General features: G+C 35.8%; 1 protein-coding gene across 5 annotated transcripts in view; it reads left to right on the top strand.

Moving 5' to 3' along the window:
• The window catches only part of HCFC2 (host cell factor C2), a 46665-nt gene that overhangs the window by 4655 nt on the left and 14922 nt on the right, over positions 1-27088 (top strand). For 4 of the 5 annotated variants that reach the window (XR_007470239.1, XM_033427592.2, XM_033427595.2 and 1 more), the window contains exons 4-11: positions 7613-7821; positions 8564-8648; positions 10201-10307; positions 10412-10600; positions 12256-12498; positions 14339-14506; positions 15046-15098; positions 25391-25568. Coding sequence is in view for 4 of the 5 variants with exons in the window: in XM_033427592.2 (XP_033283483.1) it covers positions 7613-7821; positions 8564-8648; positions 10201-10307; positions 10412-10600; positions 12256-12498; positions 14339-14506; positions 15046-15098; positions 25391-25568 (1232 nt within the window). In the remaining variant the exon portion in view is untranslated. The remainder of the gene's footprint in view (positions 1-7612; positions 7822-8563; positions 8649-10200; positions 10308-10411; positions 10601-12255; positions 12499-14338; positions 14507-15045; positions 15099-25390; positions 25569-27088) is intronic. The other variant, XM_004269444.3, reaches the window with a different exon arrangement.

Below are 27088 nucleotides of genomic sequence, written 5' to 3' on the forward strand. Positions count from 1 at the left end.
TAATCTGATTCTACGCAGACATGTATTTTTTTTATACAAGTGAGGTCTTTCTTCTTGCTTTATGACTTTGGCTGTTTACTTGTTTGGGTTTTTTGTTTGTTTTTACTTTTAACAATATATCTTTACATGGCAGTAGATATGGATTGACCTATTTTTTAAAGGCTGAAAAGTAGTCTGAATTATGCAAATTATTTAACCATTCCCCTACAGATGGACATTTAAATATTTCCATTATTTTGCTATTACAGTTTTTGCACATGTATAAATATTTTTGTAGGATTGATACTTATAAATGGAATTGGGGGGGAGGGTGTTGGTCAAAGGGTACATTTAAGTTTGTTTAGGTACCCCTGAATCAACCTCCAAAGAGATGGAAGTATTTTATACTCCTAATAACTGTGTACGAGAGTGCCTTATACCCTCAGCAATACTGAATCATCTCACTCTTCTTAGTTTTTGCCAACATAATTGGTGAAATACATTTCATGGGTTTATCTTGATTTATTTTTAAACTAGGAATGAGCTTGATTAACAATGCTTATTGGATATTTACAATTACTTTTTTGAAATTGTCTGTTCAGGTCCTTGTTTATTTTTCTATTTTAAAAAGTTGAAGTATATATTATATACCATAAAATTCATCCTTTTTATATGTACAATTCAATGATTTTTAGTAATTTACAGTGTTGTGTAACCATCACCACAATCCAGTTCTAGAACATTTCTATCACTCCAAAAGAAACTTCTTATTCATTTGCAGTCAGTCTGCATTCCATACCAATCCCCAGGCAACTACCAGTCTACCTTCTGTCTCCGTAGATTAGCCTTTTCTGAACATTTCTTACAAATGTGCTTTTGTGCATTTATCTTCTTTCACTTAGCATGATGTTCTTAAGGTTCAACCATGTTGTAGCATGTATCAAATATTTCTTCCTTTACTGATGCATAATACTCCGTTGTATTGATATATCACATTTTGTTTATCTGTTCATCAGTTGGTAGACGTTTGGATTGTTTCTAGTTTTGGGCTTTTATGAATAATGCTGTTATGATCATTTGCATACAGGTCTTTCTATGGACATGTATTCATTACTCTTGATTAGATACCTAGTAATAGAATTGCTGAGTCATGTGGGAAATTTATACTTCTTAAGTACTACCAAACTGTTTTCCAAAGTGACTACCATCTTACCTTCCCACCAGCAATGTATAAGTGTTCCAAATTTTCCACATCCTTGTTAACACTTGTTATTGTCTGTCTTTTTTTTTTTACAGCCAACCTAGTGGGTATAAGGTGGTATCTTATTATGGTTTTAATTTGCATTTCCCTAATGACCAGTGATGTTGAGCTTCTTTTCATGAGCTTTTTAGCCATTCATATATCTTGTTTGATGAAATTTCTATTCAAATCTCTGTTCATTTGTTAGATACACTTGACCAACAGGCACAAAAAAAGATGCTGAACATTGCTAATTATTAGAGAAATGCAGATCAAAACTGCAATCAGGTACCACCTCACACCAGTCAGAATGGCCATCATTAAAAAGTCTACAAATAGGGCTTCCCTGGTGGCGCAGTGGTTGGGAGTCCGCCTGCCGATGCAGGGGACACGGGTTCGTGCTCCAGTCTGGGAAGATCCCACGTGCCGTGGAGCGGCTGGGCCCATGGGCCATGGCCGTTGAGCCTGCGCATCCAGAGCCTGTGCTCTGCAGCGGGAGAGGCCACAACAGTGAGAGGCCCACATACCGCAAAAAAAAAAAAAAAAAAAGTCTACAAATAATAAATGCTGGAGAGGGTGTGGAAAAAAGGGAACCCTCCTACACTGTTGGTGGGAATGTAAATTGCTGCAGCCACTCTGGAAAACAGTATGGAGGTTTCACAAAAAACTAAAAATAGAGTTGTCATATGGTCCAGCAGTCCCATTCCTGGGCATATATCTGGAAAAAACCATAATTCGAAAAGATACGTACATGCCTGTGTTCAAAGCTGCACTATTCACAGTAGCCAAGACATGGAAACAACCTAAATGTCCAAAGACAGATGAATGGATAAAGAAGATGTGGTACACATATACAATGGAATACTACATAGCCATAAAAAAAGAATGAAATAATGCCATTTGCAGCAACATGGATGGACTTAGAGATTATCATACTAAGTGAAGTAAGTCAGAAAGAGAAAGACAAATACCACATGAGATCACTTATATGTGGAATCTAAAATATGACACAAATGAACTTATCTATGAAACAGAAATAGACTCACAGACATAGAGAACAGACTTGCGGTTGCCAAGGGTGGGGGTGTGGGGGAGAGATGGATTGGGAGTTTGAGATTAGCAGATGCAAACTATTATATAGAGAATGGATAAACAACAAGGTTCTACTGTATAGCACAGGGAACTATATTCCATATCCTGTGATAAACCATAATGAAAAGAATATGAAAAAAATGTATATATTTATATGTATAACTGAATCACTTTGCTGTACAGCAGAAATTAACGTAACATTGTAAATCAACTATACTTCAATAAAATAAATCTAAAAATAAAATTTAGTTGCTTGTATTCTTATTATTGAATTATAAGTGTTCTTTATATATTCTGCATACAGGTTTTTTAAAAAATCAAATATGTGATTTGCAAATATTTTCTTCCCATCTGTAGCTTGTCTTTTTATTTTCTTAATGGTATCTTTTGAAGCACAAAGATTTTAATTTTGATAAGTTCAGTTTATCCATTTTTTCTTTTATGGATCATGCTTTTAGCATCCTTTTTAAGAACTCTTTGCGTGTCTCAAGGTTACAAAGCTTTGTTCCTCTATTTTCTTCTAAAAGTTCTGTAGTTATATCTGAGATTCATTTTGAGGTAATTTTTATGCCTGGGTAAAGTAAGTGTCTAAATTCATTCTTTTACATGTAGATATGCAGTTTTCCCAACACCTTTCATTGAAAAGACTATCCTTTTCCCACTGTATTGTTTTGGCACCTTTATTGAAAATGAATTGACCGTAAATGTAAGGGTTTATTTATGGACTCTCAATTCTGTTCCACTGGCCTTATGCCAGTACCACACTGTTTGGATTACTGTAGCTTTATATTACGTTTTGAAATAGGAAGATATAAGTTCTCAAATTTTATTACTCTTTTTTCAAGAATGTTTTAGCTATTCTGAATCCTTTACGTTTCTGTATAAATTTTAGGATCGACTTGCCAATTTCTGCAAAAAGGTCTTCTGGGATTTTGATAGGGATTGTGTTGACTATATAGATCAATTTGTGGACAGTTGCTATCTTATTAGTACTGAGTCTTCCAATCTATGAACATGGAATGTCTCTACATTTATTTAGATCTTCTTTATTGTCAGTCAGCGATATTTTGAGGTTTTCAATGTACAAATCTTGCTCTTATTTTGTTAAATTTATTTCTAACTTTTTATTCTTTTTGATGACATTGTGAATAGATTTGGTTTCTTAATTTCATTTTTGGATTGTTCATTGCTAGCATATAGAAATACATTTGGTCTTTGTATATTGATCTTGTATCCTGTGACCTTGCTGAATTCATTTATTATTTCTAATCATATTTTCATGGATTTTTGTTTTTCTTTTTATTAGTGATTCTTAGGAGTTCTCTATGTAATTTGTTTTATATGTTCCAGATATTTTTTCCCAAGTCTTCTGTTTGCCCCCCCCCGCTTTTTTAAGGGTTTTCATTTTTGTTTTATCAAGTATGACAATATACTTTTTAATGGCTTTCTGGTTTGTATCCTGCTTATTAGGAAGAATCTCCTGTCCCAAAACTATAAAAATAATTTTTCTATATTTTCTTCTAGTACATTCACAGCTTTGTTTTTGTGTTTAAAATATTAATGCATTTGGAATATATTTCTGTGACTAGTGTGAGGCTTTTTACTTTTTCTTCTGAATGAATTTTCAGTTCTCCCACCATTTATTAAATAAGCCAGTCCCCCCCCACACAATGTGTTGAACTCCCATCTCTGTCATCTTAATTCTCTTAGAATTGGGTCTTTTTCTAGACTCTCTAGACCAGGGGTTACAAACTACTCTCTGTAGACAAAATTTGGCCTGCTGCCTGTTTTTGCTAGTAAAGTTTCATTGGAACCCAGCCATGTCCATTCATTTACATATTGTCTCTGGCTGCTTTCATATTAAAAGGGCAGAGTTGAGTAGTTGTGACAGAATTTATGGCCTACAAAGCTTAAAATATTTACTATCTAGCTCTTTCCAGAAAAAGTTTGTGAGCTCTTGTTCTAGACTCTCTTCTGTTTCATTAATATATTTACCTTTCTATCTTTAATTGTGATGTTTGCTGTAGGTCTCTAGTATATGCCTTTGATCAGATTAAGGAAGTTCTAAAAAAAAAGTTATATATATATGAAGTATAGTTGTATAATATTACATAAGTAACAGGTGTACAGTATAGTGATTCACAATTTTTTAAGGTTATACTCCATTTATAATTATAAAATGTTGGCTATATTCTCCGTGTGGTGCAGTATGTCCTTGTAGCTTATTTTATACCTAATGGTTTGTAACCTCTTAATTCCCTACCCCATGTTGTCCCTCCCCCCCTTCCCTCTCTCCACTGCTAACCACAGTTTGTTCTCTATATCTGTGAGCCTGGTTCTTTTTTGTTACATTTACTAGTTTGTTGTATTTTTTGGTTCCATATATATAAGGAAGTTTTCTTAAATCTATAGTTTGCTAATTCATTTTTTCTTTCTTTTTAACCAAAAAATGGATGTTGAGCTTAATTTTTAAAATTTTCCAAATGGAGGAATTCTCTGGTGGTCCAGTGGTTAAGACTTGGGCTTTCACTGCCATGGACCTGGGTTCGATCCCTGGTTGGGGAACTAAGTTTCCACAAGCTGAGTGGTGTGGCCAAAAAAAAGAAAAATTTCAAAATGGAAAGTTTTGTTATTGTTGCTAATATCTAGTTTTATTATATTGAGGTTAAAAAAAATGTGGTCTATAGGATTTCTCCTTTTTAATGGTTGTTTTTGTGGTCTATTTCACAGTCATTTTTTGTAATTATTCCATAGTTCTTCATAAAGATTGTAAGTTCTTGACTGTTTGGCGAAAAGGTTCTTTATTAAATCAATGTTTTAAATTATTATTCAAAGCTTTTTTATCCTGTGGGTGTAGGTCATAACTTCTGAATGACATGTTAAAATCTCCCAGTGTGATTGTGAATTTGTGTTTTGTTCCTTACATATATAATTTCAACCTGTGTGTATTATTTTGTTGTAGACTTATCTTATGTAAATAGGACTAACAATTAACTAGTATGCACTGGTATAGCATACTGGCTGGGATTCGTTCTGATCTGTTTAACTCTATGCCATATCAGTTGTTAAATAGTTTTAATATCATCCTGCTATTAATAGCTTATAGTTGGATTTGGGGTTCTTTTGTTTCCCCTGCATACTCCCTATCTCCAAGAGACTTTGTCTTAAAATAAGGACGTTTTTTCCTGCCCTTGTAATTTTATGTTTTCCATCTACTCTGCTTGTTGTTGCTTCTCCACACCCCTTTCCCTGCCTTTGCTAGGTTTCTAAAAATTGTGATGAGATTGAATATTTGTGTATGTGTGTTTATATATTTATATAATTTTTATTTCCTGTTCTGTGAACTGCCTGTTTATATCCTTTTACCTGTGTCTATTGTGTGATTGGTCATTATCTTGATTTCATAGGAGCTCTTTATATTAAGAAAATTCTGTGATGTTTACTAAATTTTTTTTCAGTTTTTCTCTTCTCTTTTGACATTGTTTATAGTTGTTTCTTTTCCCAGCCATCTTATTTCCATAGACTATGCTTTGCTTTTTTTCCTTCTCCTTCCTTTTTCTTGATTTATTGTTTTTCTTTGATTCTTTCTTTCCTGCTAATGATTTGAAAATTATACATGCTAATTCTATGCTTCCCTTAGTTGCTTGGAAATCATCATACACATTTAAACTGAAGATGCCTTGTACTCTTTGGAAATAGATTACTGTCTTTTTCTTTAGCCTTTTTTTGCTTACTCCCTTTTTACGTATGTTTCGTAGAGTTGTGAATCTTATTCCAGATTACAATAATGTTAAGAAATTAATTTTTTAGTCAGTCTTTCCCAGTGATTATTTAGACCTCACAGCCACGGTTATAAACATCAATTTAAATTTAATTATAAATTACTAGTTTCTTTGCACAACCATTTCTTTTATTCAGTGTATTCTTTCTTGGATTTCTTTTAATTTTCCTGGATGATCTAGCATCATTTTTTCACAGAACAGTTATATGGCTAAACTGCAGTTGTTGGTTTTTTTGGTTTTTTTTTGCGGTACGCGGGCCTCTCACTGTTGTGGCCTCTCCTGTTGCGGAGCACAGGCTCCGGACGCGCAGGCTCAGCGGCCATGGCTCACGGGACCAGCCGCTCCACAGCATGTGGGATCTTCCCGGACCAGGGCACGAACCCATGTCCCCTGCATCGGCAGGTGGACTCTCAACCACTGCACCACCAGGGAAGCCCTAAACTTTGCAGTTTTATATGTTCTAAAATGTTTAATTTTGCCCTCATATTTGAGTAATAATTTGATTACTCAATTTATTGAGAGATAGATTCTTATAAGTGTCACTTTGCTCAAAACACTGAAAACATCATGTCATAGATGAGAAGCTTCATGCCAATTTCTAGAGTAAAAAAGCTATGTAGGACATTGCTATGACATTATAGAGTGAAAATTTAAAAAGAAAAAAGTTGCAAAGCAATATTTGTAGTATATCTTGCTTATACATATGTGGGTATCCATAGAGAGAGAGGTCTGAAAGGGTATTTACTAATTATTGTCAATAGTAATTGATTGTTCTGGTTATCTAGTACCATGTAATAAACTGCCCCAAAAGTTAGTGATGCAAAATAGCAACCATTTTATTGTGTTCGTGGATTCTGTACATTGGGAATTCATACAGGACACAGCAGTGATGACTAGGCCCTCAGATGGGAAGGCTTCAGTGGTCACTGCCATGTCTGATGCCTCAGCTGAGATCGCTGAAGGATGAACTCAACTGGGACTGTCATCCTGCGTGCCTACTTGTGTCCTCTCCATATGGTGGTTTTGTGACAGTTGGACTTTCAGGGAGGTTCAGGATTCCAAGTGCAAGTGTTCTGTAGTGAAGCTGCATTGGCCTTCTGTGACTGAGCCCCAGAAGTCACATAGTATCATTTCACCACACTCTATTAGTTGAAGCAGTCACAACCTGCCTGGCACCAAGGGGAGGGGACATAGACCCTACCTCCTCATGGGAAGAGTGTCAGGGAATTTGCAGCTATGTTTTGAAACCGTCACGGTATTGTCATGGACAAGAGTGCTGGCTAAATGATGGCAGGAATTTTTTTAATCTCTTCTGTTCACTACTGATCCCCACAAGAGTACCTGGTACATAGTAGTGTTTGATGAATACATTTTGAATGAATGAGTTATGGGGTTTCTGCTCTTCTAATGGCTTTCTGTATTATATGAATAAGCGTATGTTATTTTTATAAATAGAAACAAAAAGCAAATAAAAAGTGTATATCATGTTAATGTTTTGATTTCTTTCATTATATTCTAGATATTTAAATGATTTCTATGAGCTGGAGCTACAGCATGGTTCTGGTGTTGTGGGTTGGAGCATTCCAGTGACTAAAGGGATTGTGCCTTCTCCAAGAGAATCCCACACAGCTGTTATATATTGCAGAAGAGATTCAGGAAGTCCTAAAATGTATGTTTTTGGTGGAATGTGTGGTGCTCGCCTTGATGACCTATGGCAACTTGACTTAGGTAAGCTTAAGTTCATTCAGGCTCAGGAATTCATTATGATTGATAAAGGCAAATATAAAAATTGCTTTGAAAAATATTTTTGATTACAGTTTTTATTGAGTTGTACTTGATATGAGTGATTGCTGATCAGTCAAGTTGAACAAATGAATATTTGATTTATGACAGTAACTCTCCTGGGCTCCCTATAAGTCAGGTCACCATATATTCTGGTTTGCCTTGGATGGTCCTGGTTTATGCTTATTGTCCCACATAATTATCAATAGTACCCCTTTCACTCTGTGAGATGTCCCAGTTGAGGATGATTGAATTTATGTGGTTACTCTGTCTACAGGAAATGTGGCGTTAGTAATGTTACTGCTGGTCAGTGAAAAACCTCCTTGCATAGCTATTTTAAGGGATCGTAGGAATGAATATTTGGAGGGTATGTGTGCTCCCACTTCTGAGTGTCTTCTACACAATATGCTCTTACTTAAAATGTTAAAATCCTTAATCTGGTTTTAATTCAAAATCAGTAGCACCCTAAATACACCTCTCCATTACAAATACTAACATTCAAGTGTAAATAGATTTCTGTGATTGGCAATTTATGTCAGCTGGAAATGTTTATTTTAAGATGAAATTCAAGTAATGGTTTTGAAACCCTTTGCTTCATTTTTGTAAGTCCTTTTTTTTTAAATTCTGCAAGTTGAAGTAATTTGCTATTATTAGATTAAGTTGCTAATATACTTATTTTTACTTTTAGAAACTATGTCATGGTCAAAACCAGAAACTAAAGGGACAGTGCCACTTCCACGAAGCCTTCATACAGCCAGTGTTATAGGAAATAAGTATGGTGTTTTTCTGTTTTTTAGTCTTCCTTTTTTTTGTCTTTTTAACAAACTTAAGAAAGATAGGTACAAAGAAGAGTGATGCTGCTAATTTCTTGAAAATGATTTAATAATGTTTGATTGTGCTTAGTGAAGATAAAGTAATATGCCCACAGGAGCTAAAATACTTACTGTGCGTCAAGTAAGTATTTATTGGGCATAAAGTAATATGCCCATAAGAGTCAAAATACTTACCATTTTCTTGTCATGCTGCCTCTTTTACTTCTTCACATTCCTTACAATATCATGCACAGAGTAGGTGTTATATAAGTGTAAGGTAGAGTGTTGTCAAACTGATCTGTCCTCCATCAACAGATTTGACACACATAACTCACTGTTTCTTTTTACATATTTTACATATTTTTCACGTATTGATTTGTACCCAGGTGTGTATTCAGCGTCTATGCTCAATGATTATACTTTGGATGGTGTTATGGATAGAATGTGGACTCTGTAACCAGATTGCCCGAATTCAGGTCTGAGCTTTGATACTTGTCCTATCTGTTCTGGGGCAAGGAAACTTTATTTGTACCTCAGTTTCCTCAAGTATAAAATGTGGATAATAATAAAACCTCCTTCACAAGACTGTCATGAGGATTGAGTGAATTAATACATATAAAATGCTTCAAACAGTGCCAGGTACATAGAGAGCACTCCGTAAAGGTTAGCTGTTACTATCAACAAGTTCCCTTTTTTGTGCAACATTGGGCCAGAATTAGGAATATTGTTTAAATAGAATTTAAGTAAGTGTTTACCTGTGTAGGGACTTCACCTTAAAAGTAATGTTTTAGGAAACAGCTAGTTGTAATTTAGAACCTCATTAGTTCTTCTTAAAAAATAGCCATAAACAAAACCTAATAAGATGTTCATTTTTTTAAATAGCAGAACCCTTTTATAACATGTAGTTTTTCCATTGGAACTCTAATATATAAAATAGATTAAAAAAAAATAGAGCTTCTCTGGTTGACATGAGGCTACATGGCCTGAGCTCTTCCTGATGAGCCTTTCTTCTTCAGCAGCCATCGGGCATGTCTCGAGAACCCTTAGGGCCCTGAGGAACATAGTCTAATGGTTTTTGTTTGATGATATCAGTGACCAAAGTTATAATAAACTTAATTCTCTTTGGTTACTATACACATACAATTCTAAATTTAACTTTGGATGTCATAGATCATTTGAGTATCCTTCTGGCAGGCAACCCTTAGTTTATTGCATACATTATTGATTTTCAAATGTATTATAATTGAAATATTTCCCACTTTGGATAACTTGCCAGAGAGTAATAATTTTGATTCTGTATTGCTTCATAAAATTATAAACTCTTGAAAGAAGACCACTTTATTCACTATCGTATTTCCATTACCTTGACAGTGATAAGTGATTTATTAGTCCTGAAGCTTTGAGTCAAGAAAAAATAAATTTGTCTATTCTTAGCATTTTAAATCTGAAAAATAAAATTAAAGCTTTAGGGAAAAAAAACAGCTACTTTATGTTTTCTTTTTTTGTTGTTCAGGATGTACATCTTTGGTGGATGGGTTCCACATAAGGGGGAAAATATTGAGACTTCACCTCATGATTGTGAATGGAGATGTACCAGTTCATTTTCTTACTTAAATCTTGGTGAGTCTTTTAAGAGATATTAAAATAAAGTTTATTAATAAAATAACTTTTGTTATTTTGTCATTTAAGAAAAGTAGATTAATCATGGATATTTCTGTCTTTAGATACAGCAGAGTGGACCACCCTAGTATCAGATTCTCAAGAAGACAAAAAAAATTCAAGACCAAGACCAAGAGCTGGACACTGTGCTGTTGCAATTGGCACTCGATTGTATTTTTGGAGTGGAAGAGATGGCTACAAAAAAGCACTGAATAGTCAAGTTTGCTGCAAGGATCTTTGGTATCTTGATACTGGTAGGTAAGAGTATTTAACAAATACAGTTTTTCCTTTAGATAAATAAATAATCAAATGATGTCTGTCTTTTGAGACTTACTGCAAAGCCACTGACTCTCTTTTTCATGTTGGTTTGGCCAAAAAGTTCATTCGGGTTTTTCATACGTGGAGATGGATAAATTCAGGACGTATTTTGGAGTTCTTGTTGACAGAACCGACTGATTTGGGTATGGCAGATGACAGAAAGAGAGGAAAGAAGGATGACGTTTTTAGCTTGAATAATTTGGTGGTATTTCTATTTATTGAGCTGGGAAAATTGCGGAGAAAACAGGCTTGTGGAGAAAATGGAAAGTTCCATTTAAACCCTGCTAAGTTTGAAATAAGGAGATCAAGTAGGCAATTGAGGGAATAAAGAAGTCTGGAAGCCAGTAGAGAAATCAGATCTGAAGATGTAGTATGTGTTGTTTTATGAGAAAAGCAGATTATAAAACATACCTATGATTCCAGTTTTTCTTTTAAGTGTATAAACAGAAAAATCTGGAAGGATACACTGTGTACCAAAGTATTATCTAAGAGGTGAGATTATACATTTTTTTAAAAGATTTTCTCTCTTATCTGTATTTTCTGCAGTAGCATGCATTGCTTTTATAATGTAGAAAGTTTAATTTTAAAATTAAGATACTTGAAAAAGTAATAAGTGGAACAGTTAAGTTGGAGACTAAATGCTTTCTATGGAAGAAGTACATACTAGCAAGGAGGAAAAACTATAGAAAATTGAACTTACTGATTCATCTTTGAAATTGGAAATTATGAGCTGAAGTCCAAGGATAAGCTTCTAATCAGTCTCTGAGATTAGAAGAAAAATGTGCACATATAAATTTTTCTCAGTAGCAAATATGTCACTTTAACCAGATTCTATAAGAGATCTGTGACTTTTAAAAGATTAAAAATCATTGTCTCTGAATGGCCAGTTTTTCCATAAACCTTTCCATAAAAGGCTGTGGACAGGAATATCTTTCTAAAAGTAATCATGGCCACTATCATAAAGGCAAAATTTAGATTTTGCTTTTCCTTGTGATAACTTGGCCTCAGTTTGGGCAGGGGAGGGGAGTAGGGTTCTTCATCTTGCCTTTCTTCACTTTTAGTTAAGTTTTGTGCATTTGAGTTCATATAAAGATTAATATACTTCCATAAGTGTTTTTTATGAAAAATAACAGTCTTTTGCTCACACTTTCCTCCCATTTTCCTTGCTTCACAAGCATGTGCTTTCAGCTCTGTTAAACAGTTCTTATGGTATTTACTTACAGTTCTCCATATAACATGAATATGTTACTTTTATTTTTTTTCAGTTTAGGCATAATATGCTCACTTTCTACCGTGGAAGTTAAGGATTTCTCTCTTCTTCCCACCACTCCTCACCTCTCTCCTATGCACCTTCCCTAACCCCTACTCTCTGAGTATGATTGATTACACCATAATTTTGTTAGATGAGTGTTCAGTGTTTACATTATAACCATATAAATGCTATTCACAGGTGAGCTATGTAGAATATTGTGAATATTTTTTGTTTGCCGTCGATTAGTAATGGTCACTTTTTTTGTTTTAGATCTGTATGTATTTACCACTAATTCAGTCTATGCTCTCATTTGTTTAAATCTTCTCTCATTATGGTTAGATGCATCAGATATTCTATCAAATTTCCTCATCTTGAAGAAATTTCTCCTCCTCCAATCTGAGATGATTGCCTTCCACAAATTGAGCACACCTATCATCTTGGAGTCTCCCTTCATCATCTTTCTGGGGATATCTTTTGCCTCTCACCTGTGCTGGATTCCCTGTTTCCTGGATCTCATATTTTTCCCTTCGTTAGTTTACATCCTCATTTTTGTAGAGCACATCCCAGGAAAAGGGTGCATAGGTGATAAATTTATTTTGAGATCTTGCATTGTTTGAAAATAAGTTCAGTCTTCCTTCCTACTGAATTTACAGTTTGAGCGGAAATAGAATTCTATATTGGAAGTCATTATCCTTCAGAATTTTGAAAGCTGGGAAAAAATTTTTTTGAAAGTTGTTATATTCAAACTTCAGGTGTTTTTGTTAGAATCTAAACCACTTCTGATTTTTGGTCCTTTTAAATGTGACCTTTCCCCTGATAGCTTTTAGAATTTTTTCTTTGTCCCTACCGTTCTTAAATTTTATGATGATGTGTCTTGTTGTGTGTCTATTTTTAATCCCTTGTGTTGAGTACTCAGTGGGCCCTTTCAGTATGGAAACTCATGTTCTTCAGTTGTGAGAATTCTCAGTTTATTTCACTGATTTACACCCTTCTGTTTTCTCTCTTTTTCTTCATGTAACTTCTTTTATGTGGGTGGTGTACCTCCTGGACTTGTCTTCTTATTCTCTGCTTTTGTTCAGGTATGGGTTGCCTTACTTTGAAAAACATAAATAAGCTGGATTGTGAATAGGATAGTGGAGGAATTTCCATGGGAATAGTTGGAGGAACTAGGCTTAATTACCCTCTAAAACAGGGACATTAGACTGTTTTTGTAAAGACCCAGAGGGTAAATATTTTAAGCTTTTTGGGCCATAACGTCTCTGTTACACCTACTCACCTCTACAGCTGTAGCATAAAAGGAGTCATAGACAATACCTAAACAAAGGAGCATAGCTATATTTCAGTGAAACTTTATTTATAAAAATAGGCAGAGACTGGATCTGGTCCATGAGCCATAGTTTGCTGACCCCTATTCTAAAAGATACAAAGAGATAGATATTAGACTTGTTCTATAAAGATTAAATTATAGTGTATAGATTTCAACTCACTAGAAAAATACATTTTCTTATATAACTGTCCAGAGATGGAGTGTACTGCCTTGGGATTTGTGAGTTCCCTAATTTGATAGGTAAACAAAAAGACAGGGATATTGTAGAAATAATCTTAGGTCCTTTTTTCCAGTTCTAATAGTCTATGATTGTTATTGTTTTAGAAATGTTGGTAACATTTTATTCCAAAATAATTACCTGTTTTGGTTAGTACAAGTTTTTCTTTTGTTTCTTTTTTTTTTTTTTGCGGTACACGGGCCTCTCACTGTTGTGGCCTCTCCCATTGCGGAGCAAAAGCTCCAGACGCGCAGGCTCAGCGGCCGTGGCTCACAGGCCCAGCCGCTCTATAGCATGTGGGATCTTCCCAGACCGGGGCGCGAACCTGTGTCCCCTGCATCGGCAGGCAGACTCTCAACCACTGCGCCACCAGGGAAGCCCTGGTTAGTACAAGTTTTGATAAGAAGGTATTAACTTCAAAGAAGTTACTTCAAAGAAGTTTTTCCAAAATATCATGTCCAAATCATTTTTGCCAACATTAACAGTATTTCTGACATGCATGCTGTTGGCTCAGAATTGGGTCATAAAATTAAAAACTTACCAAGAAGGTAAAATAGCATAGCTGTAACTATAAAGTACTTGGTTTTTCCCCACACTTCTAGGATTAAATATTTTTTTTAATTTGATGACTCAGCTTGGAACTAAATTATTTTGTTTATAGATTTATTCATATAAGGAATTAGATAAATAAAATCAGAACTCCAAATTATTTTTATTTGACCTACTATAGCTATGTTTATCTGAGTAAATTTTTTCCTCTTAGTAAACAGATGAAATGTTCATTGCTGATGTTTTCAGAACTCCAGGTCCACAAGCTATATAGGCAAACTATTGATACATTTGAAACTTTAATACATAATACCAATATTGTTCTTTAGAGAAACCACCGGCACCATCACAAGTACAACTGATCAAAGCCACTACCAACTCTTTTCATGTCAAATGGGATGAAGTGCCTACAGTTGAAGGCTATCTTTTGCAGTTGAATACAGACTTGCCGTACCAAGCTGTGTCATCAGATTCTTCAGCAACACCAAATATGCAAGGTAACATAATTTTCACACTTAAAGCGTGTATGCTCATATGCTTCACGAAAGAAAGATAGTGTAGAAAAGCCTGTGATTAGACCTGGTTTAAGAAATTTTATTCTATGATGTTTCCTGCCTGAAAAATATGTTTCAACTCTGAAACTTGACTGTATTACCATTATGGTGTAGTAGAACACATAGGCATGTAGGGTAGAATGTTTTTTCTGGAGTTCATTTTGATGTACTTTCTTAATCTGACATGCTACTTGACTTCAGGAGATGGTTTTAATTAGTTTTCATAAATATTTCAGCTTCTTTCAAAAGTATTTTTAACTAACAGGCACTTGGAAGGAAAGTAAAGGCAAATTTAATTTTACATGTTCTTCCAAAAAGGATTTCAGTCAACTATTAAGCAGACTATTAAGAAAACAGGTAAACTTTGATAAATATGCAACTTTTTAAACCTTTAATATGTAACTTTTAAAAATATTTGATTGTAATGTATTTTCTTGAAGCTAATTTAGAGCATATCAGTCTGAACTTTCCCATTCCTACAGGAGTCAGGATGGACCCACACAGACAAGGCAGTAATAGCATCATTCCTAACAGTGTAAGTTGAAAAAATTTATAACAGTAAATGAATGTTTATGGTTACAGTCCCAATTTTTATTAATATTTTTAGCATATTACCCTAGGACAGGGGTTCTGAACCGTGGCTGCACATCACAATCACCTCTGAGATTAAAAAACAAACAAATAAACACAGATTCCCCATGCCTTTCCCCAGATCTAGTGAAGCAGAATCTTAAAACGATGCCCAGATAACTCTGTTTTTAAGGAAAGCTCCGTATATCATTGTGACAGTAGCCTGAATTAAGAACCCCTGGCCAAGAGATTGAAGTCTCATTACACATAGTATCAGAGGCTAATACAAACACACAAACACACACACACACTATATATATACGTATATATATATATATATACACACACACATACATATATATATACACACACATATATATGTATATATATGTGTGTATATATTTATATATATTTATATGTATGTATATATATATGTTTGTTTTTTGTTTTTTTTTTAATTTAGGTGGTACTACAAGGTTTATAATGAAGAGCAATAGTTTCCTGCTCTGCTCCTACTTGCCCTTGATCCTACCTCTAGAAACAACTACTTTCAAATATTTTAGCTCTCTTCTGGTATCCACCTTTGTGCTTTTAAATAAAATCCTTGTGCTGCCACTTCTTGACTTTCTAGTTTTAGGTCAATTGTCTTTAGTAATGGAAGATGAAGATTTTATGATCTCTTAAAATATTGCCATTTCCTCCCCTTCCTCTTCCCACATCCTTTAAATATGTTTAGTTGAATCATTATTTGATATTTACATTGTGATGATGACATATTCATAGGTGAGCCATGTAGTGTGCTGTGAACATTGTTCCTTCTTCATGTAATTTTTTGTTTTTCTTGGCATTGTTAACTGCCTCACTTTTTCATTTGCTTGGTTTTCTTCTTGCCTATCATTAATTAATACTCAGATTATCCAATAAAATAATAAAACTCCTCTCAAAATATTCAAACATATAAGGTAGTCTCTTTTTTCTTTCTTCACCACCCCCTGCCCCCGGAACCATTCCTCCCAGGGCCTCTGTCTTGATGCTCTAGTCTGTACTAATTCTTCTCTAAGTCTGCTACTCAGCTGTCAGATTAGAACTTCCACTTGTTTCACTTTGGAAGTTTCTTTTACCTCTTTTCTGTGTTAGAGTCCATTGATCTCATTTCATTCTTTCTTGGTATTCTCCAGTAATTTCCTGAGAAAGGGTTTATGAAAGGTAAACTTTTTGAGATCTTACATATGTGAAAATGCCTTTTCTCTGTTCACATTTGATTGGTAGCTTGGCTGCGTTATATATAGAATTCTGTATTGGAAATGTTTTCCTTAGAAATGGTAAGACATTTTCCTACTCTCTTTTAGCATTCAGTGTTGCTGTTAAGAAGTCTGTTGCCACTCGGATTCCTGATCGTTTATGTGTGACCTAATTTTTTTTGTTTTAATCCCCAGTTCTCTGAAATTTCAACAGTGATGTACCTTAGAGTGTGTGTCTTTGCTTCATTCACTGTACTGTGCAGTCAGTGGGCTGCGTCATTCTGGAAACTCATGGCTTTCATTACTGATTATTTCCTCCTTCCACATTCTCTTTCTCTTTTTTGGAAACTCCTGTTAATTGAATGATGGTCCTCCTGAACTAATCCTCTGATTTTACTTTTTACTTTCTATTTTTCCTCTGTCTGTTCTGCTTTCTGAAAAGTTTCTTCATTTATGTTATAAATCTTCTATGCAATTTTTAAATATATTCAACCACATATTTAATCTCTAAAAGCCTGCTCTTATTCTTTATTTCTTTTATGACATTTTATTTTTGCTTCATGAATGTAATATTTTCCCTTATCTCTTCAAGAATTATGCTTTTTTTTAAAAAATGGAGTTATATTCTGCTCTCAACACTATTTCTTTTTTTCAAGCTCCTTTTAAAAAAAATTTGTTTTGGTCTTGGACTTCCATGTTAGAGGCTGTTATCAAATGTCTGGTGATGCTTGGCTGTCCTTTCATGTTTAAGTGAGGCGTTAAAAATGAGCTTGGAAGATGTCTTAGTCCATTTGGCCCGCTATAACAAAACACCACAGCCTAGGTGGCTTATAAACAATAGACATTTATTTCCTGCATTTCTGGAGGCTGGAAGTCTGAGATCAGGGTGCCTGCATGGTAGAGTTCTGGTGAGGAACCTCTTTAGGGTTGCAGACTGCTGACTTCTCATTGTATCCTCACATGGTGGAAGGGACAATGGATCTTTCTTGGGCCACTTTTTTTTTTTTTTTTTTTTTTGGCGGTACGCAGGCCTCTCACTGCTGTGGCCTCTCCCCTTGCGGAGCACAGGCTACGCCGCTCCGCGGCATGTGGGATCCTCCTGGACCGGGGCACGAACCCATGTCCCCTGCATCGGCAGGTGGACTCCCAACCACTGCGCCACCAGGGAAGCCCTGGGCCACTTTTTTTTTTTTTTTTAACATCTTTATTGGAGTATAATTGCTTTACATTGTTGTGTTAGTTGCTGCTGTATAACAAAGTGAATCGGCTATACATATACATATATCCCCATATCCCCTCCCTTTTGCGTCTCCCTCCCACCCTCCCTATCCCACCCCTCTAGGTGGTCACAATGCACTGAGCTGATCTCCCTGTGCTATGTGGCTGCTTCCCACTAGCTATCTATTTTACATTTGGTCCATGCCACTCTCTCACTTCGTCCCAGCTTCCCTTTCCCCCTCCCCGTGTCCTCAAGTCCATTCTCTACATCTGTGTCTTTATTCCTGTCCTGCCCCTAGGTTCATCAGAGCCATTTTTTTTTTTTTTAGATTCCATATATATGTGTTAGTATATGGTATTTGTTTTTCTATTTCTGACTTACTTCACTCTGTATGACAGACTCTAGGTCCATCCACCTCACTACAAATAACTCAATTTTGTTTCTTTTTATAGCTGAGTAATATCCCATTGTATATATGTGCCACATCTTCTTTATCCATTCATCTGTCGATGGACACTTAGGTTGCTTCCATATCCTGGCTATTGTAAATAGTGCTGCAATGAACATTTTGGTCCATGACTGTTTTTGAATTATAGTTTTCTCAGGGTATATGCCCAGTAGTAGGATTGCTGGGTTGTATGGTAGTTCTATTTTTAGTTTTTTAAGGAACCTCCATACTGTTCTCCATAGTGGCTGTATCAATTTATATTACCACCAACAGTGCAAGAGGGTTCCCTTTTCTCCACACCCTCTACAGCATTTATTGTTCGTAGATTTTTTGATGATGGCCTTTCTGACCGGTGTGAGGTGATACCTCACTGTAGTTTTGATTTGCATTTCTCTAATGATTAGTGATGTTGAGCATCCTTTCATGTGTTTGTTGGCAATCTGTATATTTTCTTTGGAGAAATGTTTGTTTAGGTCTTCTGCCCATTTTTGGATTTGGTTGTTTGTTTTTTTGATATTGAGCTACATGAGCTGCTTGTATATTTTGGAGATTAATCCTTTGTCAGTTGCTTAGTTGGAAAATATTTTCTCCCATTCTGAGGGTTGTCTTTTCATCTTGTTTATGGTTTCCTTTGCTGTGCAAAAGCTTTTAAGTTTCATTAGGTCCCATTTGTTTATTTTTGTTTTTATTTCCATTACTCTAGGAGGTGGATCAAAAAAGATCTTGCTGTGATTTACGTCAAAGAGTGTTCTTCCTATGTTTTCCTCTTAAGAGTTTTATAGTGTCCAGTCTTACATTTGGTTCTCGAATCCATTTTGAGTTTATTTTTGTGTATGGTGTTAGGGAGTGTCCTAATTTCATTCTTTCACATGTAGCTGTCCAGTTTTCCCAGCACCACTTATTGAAGAGGCTGTCTTTTCTCCATTGTATATTCTTGCCTTCTTTATCAAAGATAAGGTGACCATATGTGCATGGGTTTATCTCTGGGTTTTCTATCCTGTTCCACTGATCTATATTTCTGTTTTTGTGCCAGTACCATACTGTCTTGATTACTGTAGCTTTGAGTATAGTCTGAAGTCAGGGAGCCTGCTTCCTCTACCTCTGTTTTTCTTTCTCAAGATTGCTTTGGCTATTCGGAGTTTTTTGTGTTTCCATACAAATTGTGAAATTTTTGGTTCTAGTTCTGTGAAAAATGCCAGTGGTAGTTTGATAGGGATTGCATTAAATCTGTAGATTGCTTTGGGTAGTATAGTCATTTTCACAGTGTTGTTTCTTCCAATCCAAGAACATGGTGTATCTTTCCATCTGTTTGTATCATCTTTGATTTCTTTCATCAGTGTCTTACAGTTTTCTGCATAAAGGTCTTTTGTCTCTTTAGGTAGGTTTGTTCCTAGGTATTTTATTCTTTTTGTTGCAATGGTAAATGGGAGTGTTTCCTTAATTTCTCTTTCAGATTTTTCATCATTAGGGTATAGGAATGCAAGAGATTTCTGTGCATTAATTTTGTATCCTGCTACTTTACCAAATTCATTGATTAGCTCTAGTAGTTTTCTGGTAGCATCTTTAGGATTCTGTATGTATGGTATCACGTCATCTGCAAACAGTGACAGTTTTACTTCTTCTTTTCCGATTTGGATTCCTTTTGTTTCTTTTGCATCTCTGATTGCTGTGGCTAAAGCTTCCAAAACTATATTGAATAATAGTGGTGAGAGTGGACAACCTTGTCTTCTTCCTGATCTCAGTGGAAATGGTTTCTGTTTTTCACCATTGAGAGCAATGTTGGCTGTGGGTTTGTCAGATATGACCTTTATTATGTTGAGGTAAGTTCCCTCTATGCCTACTTCCCAGAGAGTTTTTATCATAAATGGGTGTTGAATTTTATCGAAAGCTTTTTCTGCATCAGTTGAGATTATAATATGGTTTTTATCCTTCAGTTTGTTAGTATGGTGTAACACATTGATTGATTTGTGTATATTGAAGAATCCTTGCATTCCAAGGATAAACCCCACTTGATCATGGTGTATGATCCTTTTAATGTGCTGCTGGATTCTGTTTACTAGTATTTTGTTGAGGATTTTTGCATCTATGTTCATCAGTGATATTGGCCTGTAGTTTTCTTATTTTGTAACACCTTTGTCTGGTTTTGGTATCAGGGTGGTGGTGACCTCGTAGAATGAGTTTGGGAGTGTTCCTCCCTCTGCTATATTTTGGAAGAGTTTGAGAAGGATGGGTGTCAGCTCTTCTGTAAATGTTTGATAGAATTCACCTGTGAATCCATCTGGACCTGGGTTTTTGTTTGTTGGAAGCTTTTTAATCACAGTTTCAATTTCAGTGCTTGTGATCAGTCTGTTTCTATTTTCTATTTCTTCCTGGTTCAGTCTCGGAAGGTTGTGCTCTTCTAAGAATTTGTCCATTTCTTCCAGGTTGTCCATTTTATTCACATATAGTTGCTTGTAGTAATCTCTCATGATCCTTTGTATTTCTGCAGTGTCAGTTGTTACTTCTCCTTTTTCATTTCTAATTCTGTTGATTTGAGTCTTCTCCCTTTTTTCTTGATGAGTCTGGCTAATGGTTTATCAATTTTTTTTTTTTTTTTTTTTGCGGTACGCGGGCCTCTCACTGTTGCGGCCTCTCCCATTGCGGAGCACAGGCTCCGGACGCGCAGGCTCAGCGGCCATGGCTCACAGACCCAACCGCTCTGCGGCATGTGGGATCTTCCCGGACCAGGGCACGAACCCATGTCCCCTGCATCGGCAGACGGACTCTCAACCACTGCACCACCAGGGAAGCCCTATCAGTTTTTTTAATCTTCTCAAAGACCCAGCTTTTAGTTTTATTGATCTTTGCTATCATTTCCTTTATTTCTTTTTCATTTTGTTTCTGGTCTGATCTTTATGATTTCTTTCCTTCTGCTAACTTTGGGGGTTTTTTGTTCTTCTTTCTCTAATTGCTTTAGGTGTAAGGTTACAGTTTATTTGAGATTTTTCTTGTTTCTTGAAGTAGGATCGTATTGCTATATACTTCCCTCTTATAACTCCTTTTGCTGCATCCCATAGGTTTTGGGTCGTCGTGTTTTCATTGTCATTTGTTTTTAGGTATTTTTTGATTTCCTCTTTGATTTCTTCAGTGATCTCTCAGTTATTTAGTAGCATATTGTTTAGCCTCCATGTGTTTGGATTTTGTAGTTTTTTTCCCTGTAATTGATATCTAGTCTCATAGTGTTGTAGTCAGAAAAGATACTTGATATGATTGCAATTTTCTTAAATTTACCAAGGCTTGATTTGTGACCCAAGATATGATCTATCCGGAAGAATGTTCCATGAGCACTTGAGAAGAAAGTTTATTCTGTTGTTTCTGGATGGAATGTCCTATAAATATCAGTTAAGTCCATCTTGTTTAATGTATCATTTAAAACTTGTGTTTCCTTATTTATTTTCATTTTGGTTGATCTGTCCATTGGTGAAAGTGAGGTGTTAAAGTCCCCTACTATTATTGTGTTACTGTCAGTTTCCCCTTTTATGGCTGTTAGCAATTGCCTTATGTATTGAGGTGCTCCTATGTTGGGTGCATAAATATTTACAATTATTATATCTTCTTCTTGGATTGATCCGTTGCTCATTATGTAGTGTCCTTCTTTGTCTCTTGTAATAGTCTTTATTTGAAAGTCTATTTTATCTGATATGAGTATTGCTACTCCAGCTTTCTTTTGATTCCCATTTGCATGGAATATCTTTCTTCCATCCCCTCACTTTCAGTCTGTATGTGTCCCTAGGTCTGAAGTGGGTCTCTTGTAGACAGCACATATACGGGTCTTGTTTTTTAATCCCTTCAGCCAGCCTGTGTCTTTTGGTTGGAGCGTTCAATCCGTTTACATTTAAGGTAATTATCAATATGTATGTTCCTATTCCCATTTTCTTAATTGTTTTGGGTTTGTTATTGTAGGTCTTTTCCTTCTCTTGTGTTTCCTGCCTAGAGAAGTTCCTTTAGCATTTGCTGTAAAGCTGGTTTGCTAGTGCTGAATTCTTAGCTTTTGCTTGTCTGTAAAGGTTTTATTTCTCCGTCGGATCTGAATGAGATCCTTGCTGGGTAGAGTAATTTTGGTTGTAGGTTTTTCCCTTTCATCACTTGAAATATGTCCTGCCGCTCCCTTCTGGCTTGCAGAGTTTCTGCTGAAAGATCAGCTGTTAACCTTATGGGGATTTCCTTGTATGTTATTTGTTGTTTTTCCCTTGCTGCTTTTATTATTTTTTCTTTGTATTTAATTTTTGATATTTTGATTAATATGTGTCTTGGCGTGTTTCTCCTTGGATTTATCCTGTATGGGACACTCTGCACTTCTTGGACTTGATTGACTATTTCCTTTCCCATATTAGGGGAGTTTTCAACTATAATCTCTTCAAATATTTTCTCAGTCCCTTTCTTTTTCTCTTCTTCTTCTGGGATCCCTATAATTCAAATGTTGGTGTGTTTAATGTTGTCCCAGAGGTCTCTGAGACTGTCCTGAATTCTTTTCATTCTTTTTTCTTTATTCTGCTCTGCAGTAGTTATTTCCACTGTTTTATCTTCCAGGTCACTTATCCGTTCTTCTGCCTCAGTTATTCTGCTATTGGTTCCTTCTAAGGAATTTTTAATTTCATTTATTTTGTTGTTCATCATTGTTTGTTTACTCTTCAGTTCTTCTAGGTCCTTGTTAAACGTTTCTTGTATTTTCTCCATTCTGTTTCCAAGATTTTGGCTCATCTTTACTATCATTACTCTGAATTCTTTTTCAGGTAGACGGCCTATTTCCTTTTCATTTGTTAGGTCCGGTGGGTTTTTATTTTGCTCCTTCATCTGCTGCGTATTTCTCTGTCTTCTCATTTTGCTTAACTTACTGTGTTTGGGGTCTCCTTTTCTCAGGCTGCAGGTTTGTAGTTCCCATTGTTTTTGGTGTCTGCCCCCAGTGGGTAAGGTTGGTTCAGTGGGTTGTGTAGGCTTCCTGGCGGAGGGGACCTGGTGCCTGTGTTCTGGTGGGTGAGGCTCGATCTTGTCTTTCTGGTGGGCATGACCGCATCCAGTGGTGTGTTTTGGGGTGTCTGTGAACTTAGTATATTAGGCAGCCTCTCTGCTAATGGGTGGGGTTTTGTTCCTGTCTTGCTAGTTGTTTGGCATGGGGTGTCCACCACTGGAGCTTGCTGGTCATTGAGTGGAGCTGGGTCTTAGCGTTGAGACAGAGATCTGCGAGATCTCTCGCTGATTGATATTACGTGGGGCCAGGAGGTCTCTGGTGGTCCAGTGTCCTGAACTCGTCTCTCCCACCTCCGAGGCTCAGGCCTGCCACCCAGCTGGAGCACCAAGACCCTGTCAGCCACACAGTGTTGGCGTTCACCATCAGGAAAAGGGGGTGCTCATGCACTGCTGATCCACTTGTGAATTTTTCAAGTTTTTGTGAAAACAATCTTGCACAATCTGTTTTAAAAAAAACCAACAAAACTCTTGGGCCACTTTTATAAGGCACTAATCACAGCCCAAAGCTACTTCCTAATACCATCACCTTGGGGGTTACGTTTCAACATATAAATTTGTGGGGGACACAGACATGTCAGACCATAGCAGCTCTATGCCTATGGGCATGCTTGATTAGTAGACCTTAATGAGGGTTTTTGAGTGAGGATCTACAAATATCAGTATCTTATCTTGTGAACCAGTGGGTTTCCCCTGAGACTTCTCCAATCTCTTGCTTAAGGGCTCTAAGCCTGGCTATCAATAATTCTGGGAGCTTAATGCAGAGAGGGCAGTGTCTTTCTGTTCAGTATGCAGACTTTCAGTTAATCCCCATTTTTAGTATCGGTGCCCCTCCTCCATCCTCACCAGAGAGACTCTGTACCATGGTCCAGAGACTCCCATTTTAATCTTTCTACCTATCTCCCTTCTTCAGTTCGAATGGAGGTGAGGAATCTGTCTGCCTTTGTATGCTGGAAGAGCAGAGCTGGGGCTGCAGACACTTTTTATATAGTCTTCTATATGATGGTCCTCTGGTGTTCTGCACTCTGCACTTCAGCCTCCAAAGAACCTGATGCCCCCAATTTCCAAGCCTTTCTGGGCTCTTCAGCAAAACCGGTTCACCTCTCAGTCACTTTCCACCTACAGGCTCTTAGCTTTAGCTTTTTCTGCTTTATAAAGTCATACCTCATTTCTTGCACTTTGCTTTACTGTGCTTCCCAGATAGTATAACATGGAGACTTGGTAGTGAAATAAACTTAGGGTCAAATTCTAGCTCTGCTACTTGCTGGCTGCCTGACCCTGGGTGTGTTATTTAAGATCTCTCTGAGTCTCATTTTTTTCCATCTGTAAGCCAGGGGTGATTTTATCCAATTTATAGAATTCTTATGAAGATTAAATGAGATACAGACTTTATAACTATGTAGCACAAGGCCTGTCACATAATATAATGCTCCTTAATGGTTGTGGCTGTCATCATCATCATTTATTAACAGTAGCACAATCACTATCAATTAGAAGGGCTAAGTAGAGGGCATATTATGGACAAGTATTCTTAGAGCTATGAGAAATTATAATTGATAATATAGTTATAATTGACATTAAAGGTGGAGACAGAAAAGTAACAAAAAACATGTAACAAAAAAGAGGCAACGATATTGGGGTATTAGAATGAAGCCAGATCACTTTTATGGTTCAGTAGACCTGTAATTATTGCTATATAATAACTGATGTTCACATTGATGATTTGAATTATCAAAAGGTTTAAATATGTTTGTTATAGTGTCTTTAAGAAGACAAACAAATGTAATTAGGAAGATTCCTATCTAGACTGTTTAATGGTGAAGAATATTGATATGTATGTATTAAATCTTGAAGCCTATATGGAAAACTCAGTCATATAGAATAATTCATATGCTTGAAGGTTTCATATAACTGAGATTTTTCTCTTAGGAGTCGTAAAATCTTTAGTGTACATGTCTGATCTTGTTAAGAAAATTTGAATGTTAAATTCAGTATCTTGGGTGTTGTCACCTATGTTACGTATGTATTTACTTGAATACTAACTACCACTTGTAAAAATGTAGATTTTTTTTTTTTTTTCCCTGAAAATGTATTGTTCCTTTTCCCTTCAGAACTGGTCTTTTGAGAATGAATATTAAATGGAAAGAAATTGTTTCCTTAAACTATTATAAAATTTAAAGTATAATCCTGTACAAATTAAGAATATTATTTAAACTGTTTTGTATTTTGGAAAATTTATTTTCAAAACATTTAAGTTATAAATTATTTTGCTTGTTTTTTACATGTATTTCTATTTAATTGAACATTACTTGCTACAATACAATAAATTATTTTACTTCTTGTAGATCAGTGATACAATGAACAGTGCAAAATCTGAACATACAGCTATGAAAGGAACTTCACTGAAAAACAAACCAGAACTCAAAGCATCAACTGATTCTAATGCCACTTTACATTCATCTTTGGCAACTGACGCTTCTAATCATAACAGTTGTGTGGTGGATATGCTAAGGAAAAATGAAGGTATAAAGATGGCATTCTAAATAAAGCTTAAGCTTTTTATAATAATGGTAAAAATTTTAGAGTCTTTGAAAAAGTAAATGTTATATGGTTTGGATCCATTTTCAAAATATAATATATACCTGCCATATTAACCCTAATTAGAATGATGTCAAGATACCAAGCAAGAACTTACCTGAATAGTAAAGATTAGTTATTAACTATAGAATTTAAATGAGGCGAGCTCTTGTGTACCATTTGAGATTGGCCAGTGTGTTCAGTATCACTGTTCCATTACCCTGTTGTCCTAGCACTTATAACTATCTGCAGTAATTTATTTGGGGCCAGGATTTTGTCTACCTTGTTCACATAAAGTTCTCCAGCACCCAGATTCATGCCTGGTAAATAGTAATCACTTAATAAATAAATACATATTTGTTTACCAAGTAACTGGATTATCCCCAGAAAGGTAGTTCATTTATGAAACTGTTGATTAGCCTGTTGAATTCATGGTACAGCTTGTAATTTGGTGATCCTTATATTTTAAAGTATTTAATTTGAATATTCTGATACCATTCGAGATATATTAAGTGTTGCCTCTGATTTCATTGTCTAAAATTACTTTATAAATCTCATTCTGATATATCCCTGACGTAGGAATATGTGGTTTTATTTTTAATTTGAAAAAATTACGACCTTAAAGTATTCAAGGAAAATAATTTCCTATAGTTTTTCTAATTTTATTATTTGTGGAAGAGGAGAGCACTTTTGTTTTGTTGATTTTCTGATATAAGGGAATCATTTGGTCAAAATTATAAAAGCTTGGTCTTGGACGTCAGTTTAAATTTTTTTTATAGTGATTTTCTATGTCTATCATATAAAGAAGTTTATACTCTTGAAAACAAATATGAGATTTGAGAATCTTAATGTACTCTGAATCCTACTTGTAAGGCAATTTGGATAAAATTAATATTAGTCAAATGGAGAAACAAGAGTGGTTGTACAATGACAGTGTCTGGCACATAGTAGATATTCAAATGTGTGAATGAATGGTTACCCAATTTCAGGTTAACAAGAGGAGATTGGGCTTTTTCTCTGTAGGTTGGAGTAGCTGATATGTTTCTTTCTTTTTTCCTTTTTTTGTATGTTTCAAAAGTGAAAGAGTGACACAATTAGTTGTGTTTCTTTTAATTAATTTATTTAATTAATTTATTTTTGGCTACGTTGGGTCTTCGTTGCTGCACGTGGGCATTCTCTAGTTGCAGCGAGCAGGGGCTACTCTTCATTGCAGTGCGCGGGCTTCTCATTGTGGTGGCTTCTCTTGTTGCAGGGCATGGGCTGTAGGTGCGCAGGCTCCAGTAGTTGTGACATGCAGGCTCAGTAGTTGTGGCTCGCGGGCTCTAGAGCACAGGCTCAGTAGTTGTGGTGCATGGGCTTAGTTGCTCCACGGCATGTGGAATCTTCCCAGACCAGGGCTCGAACCCGTGTCTCCTGCATTGGCATGCGGTTTCTAAACCACTACGCCACCAGGGAAGCCCCGCGAT

Source organism: Orcinus orca, chromosome 11 (genome assembly GCF_937001465.1).
Source record: "Orcinus orca chromosome 11, mOrcOrc1.1, whole genome shotgun sequence".
In the NCBI taxonomy this organism is placed as follows: domain Eukaryota; kingdom Metazoa; phylum Chordata; class Mammalia; order Artiodactyla; family Delphinidae; genus Orcinus; species Orcinus orca.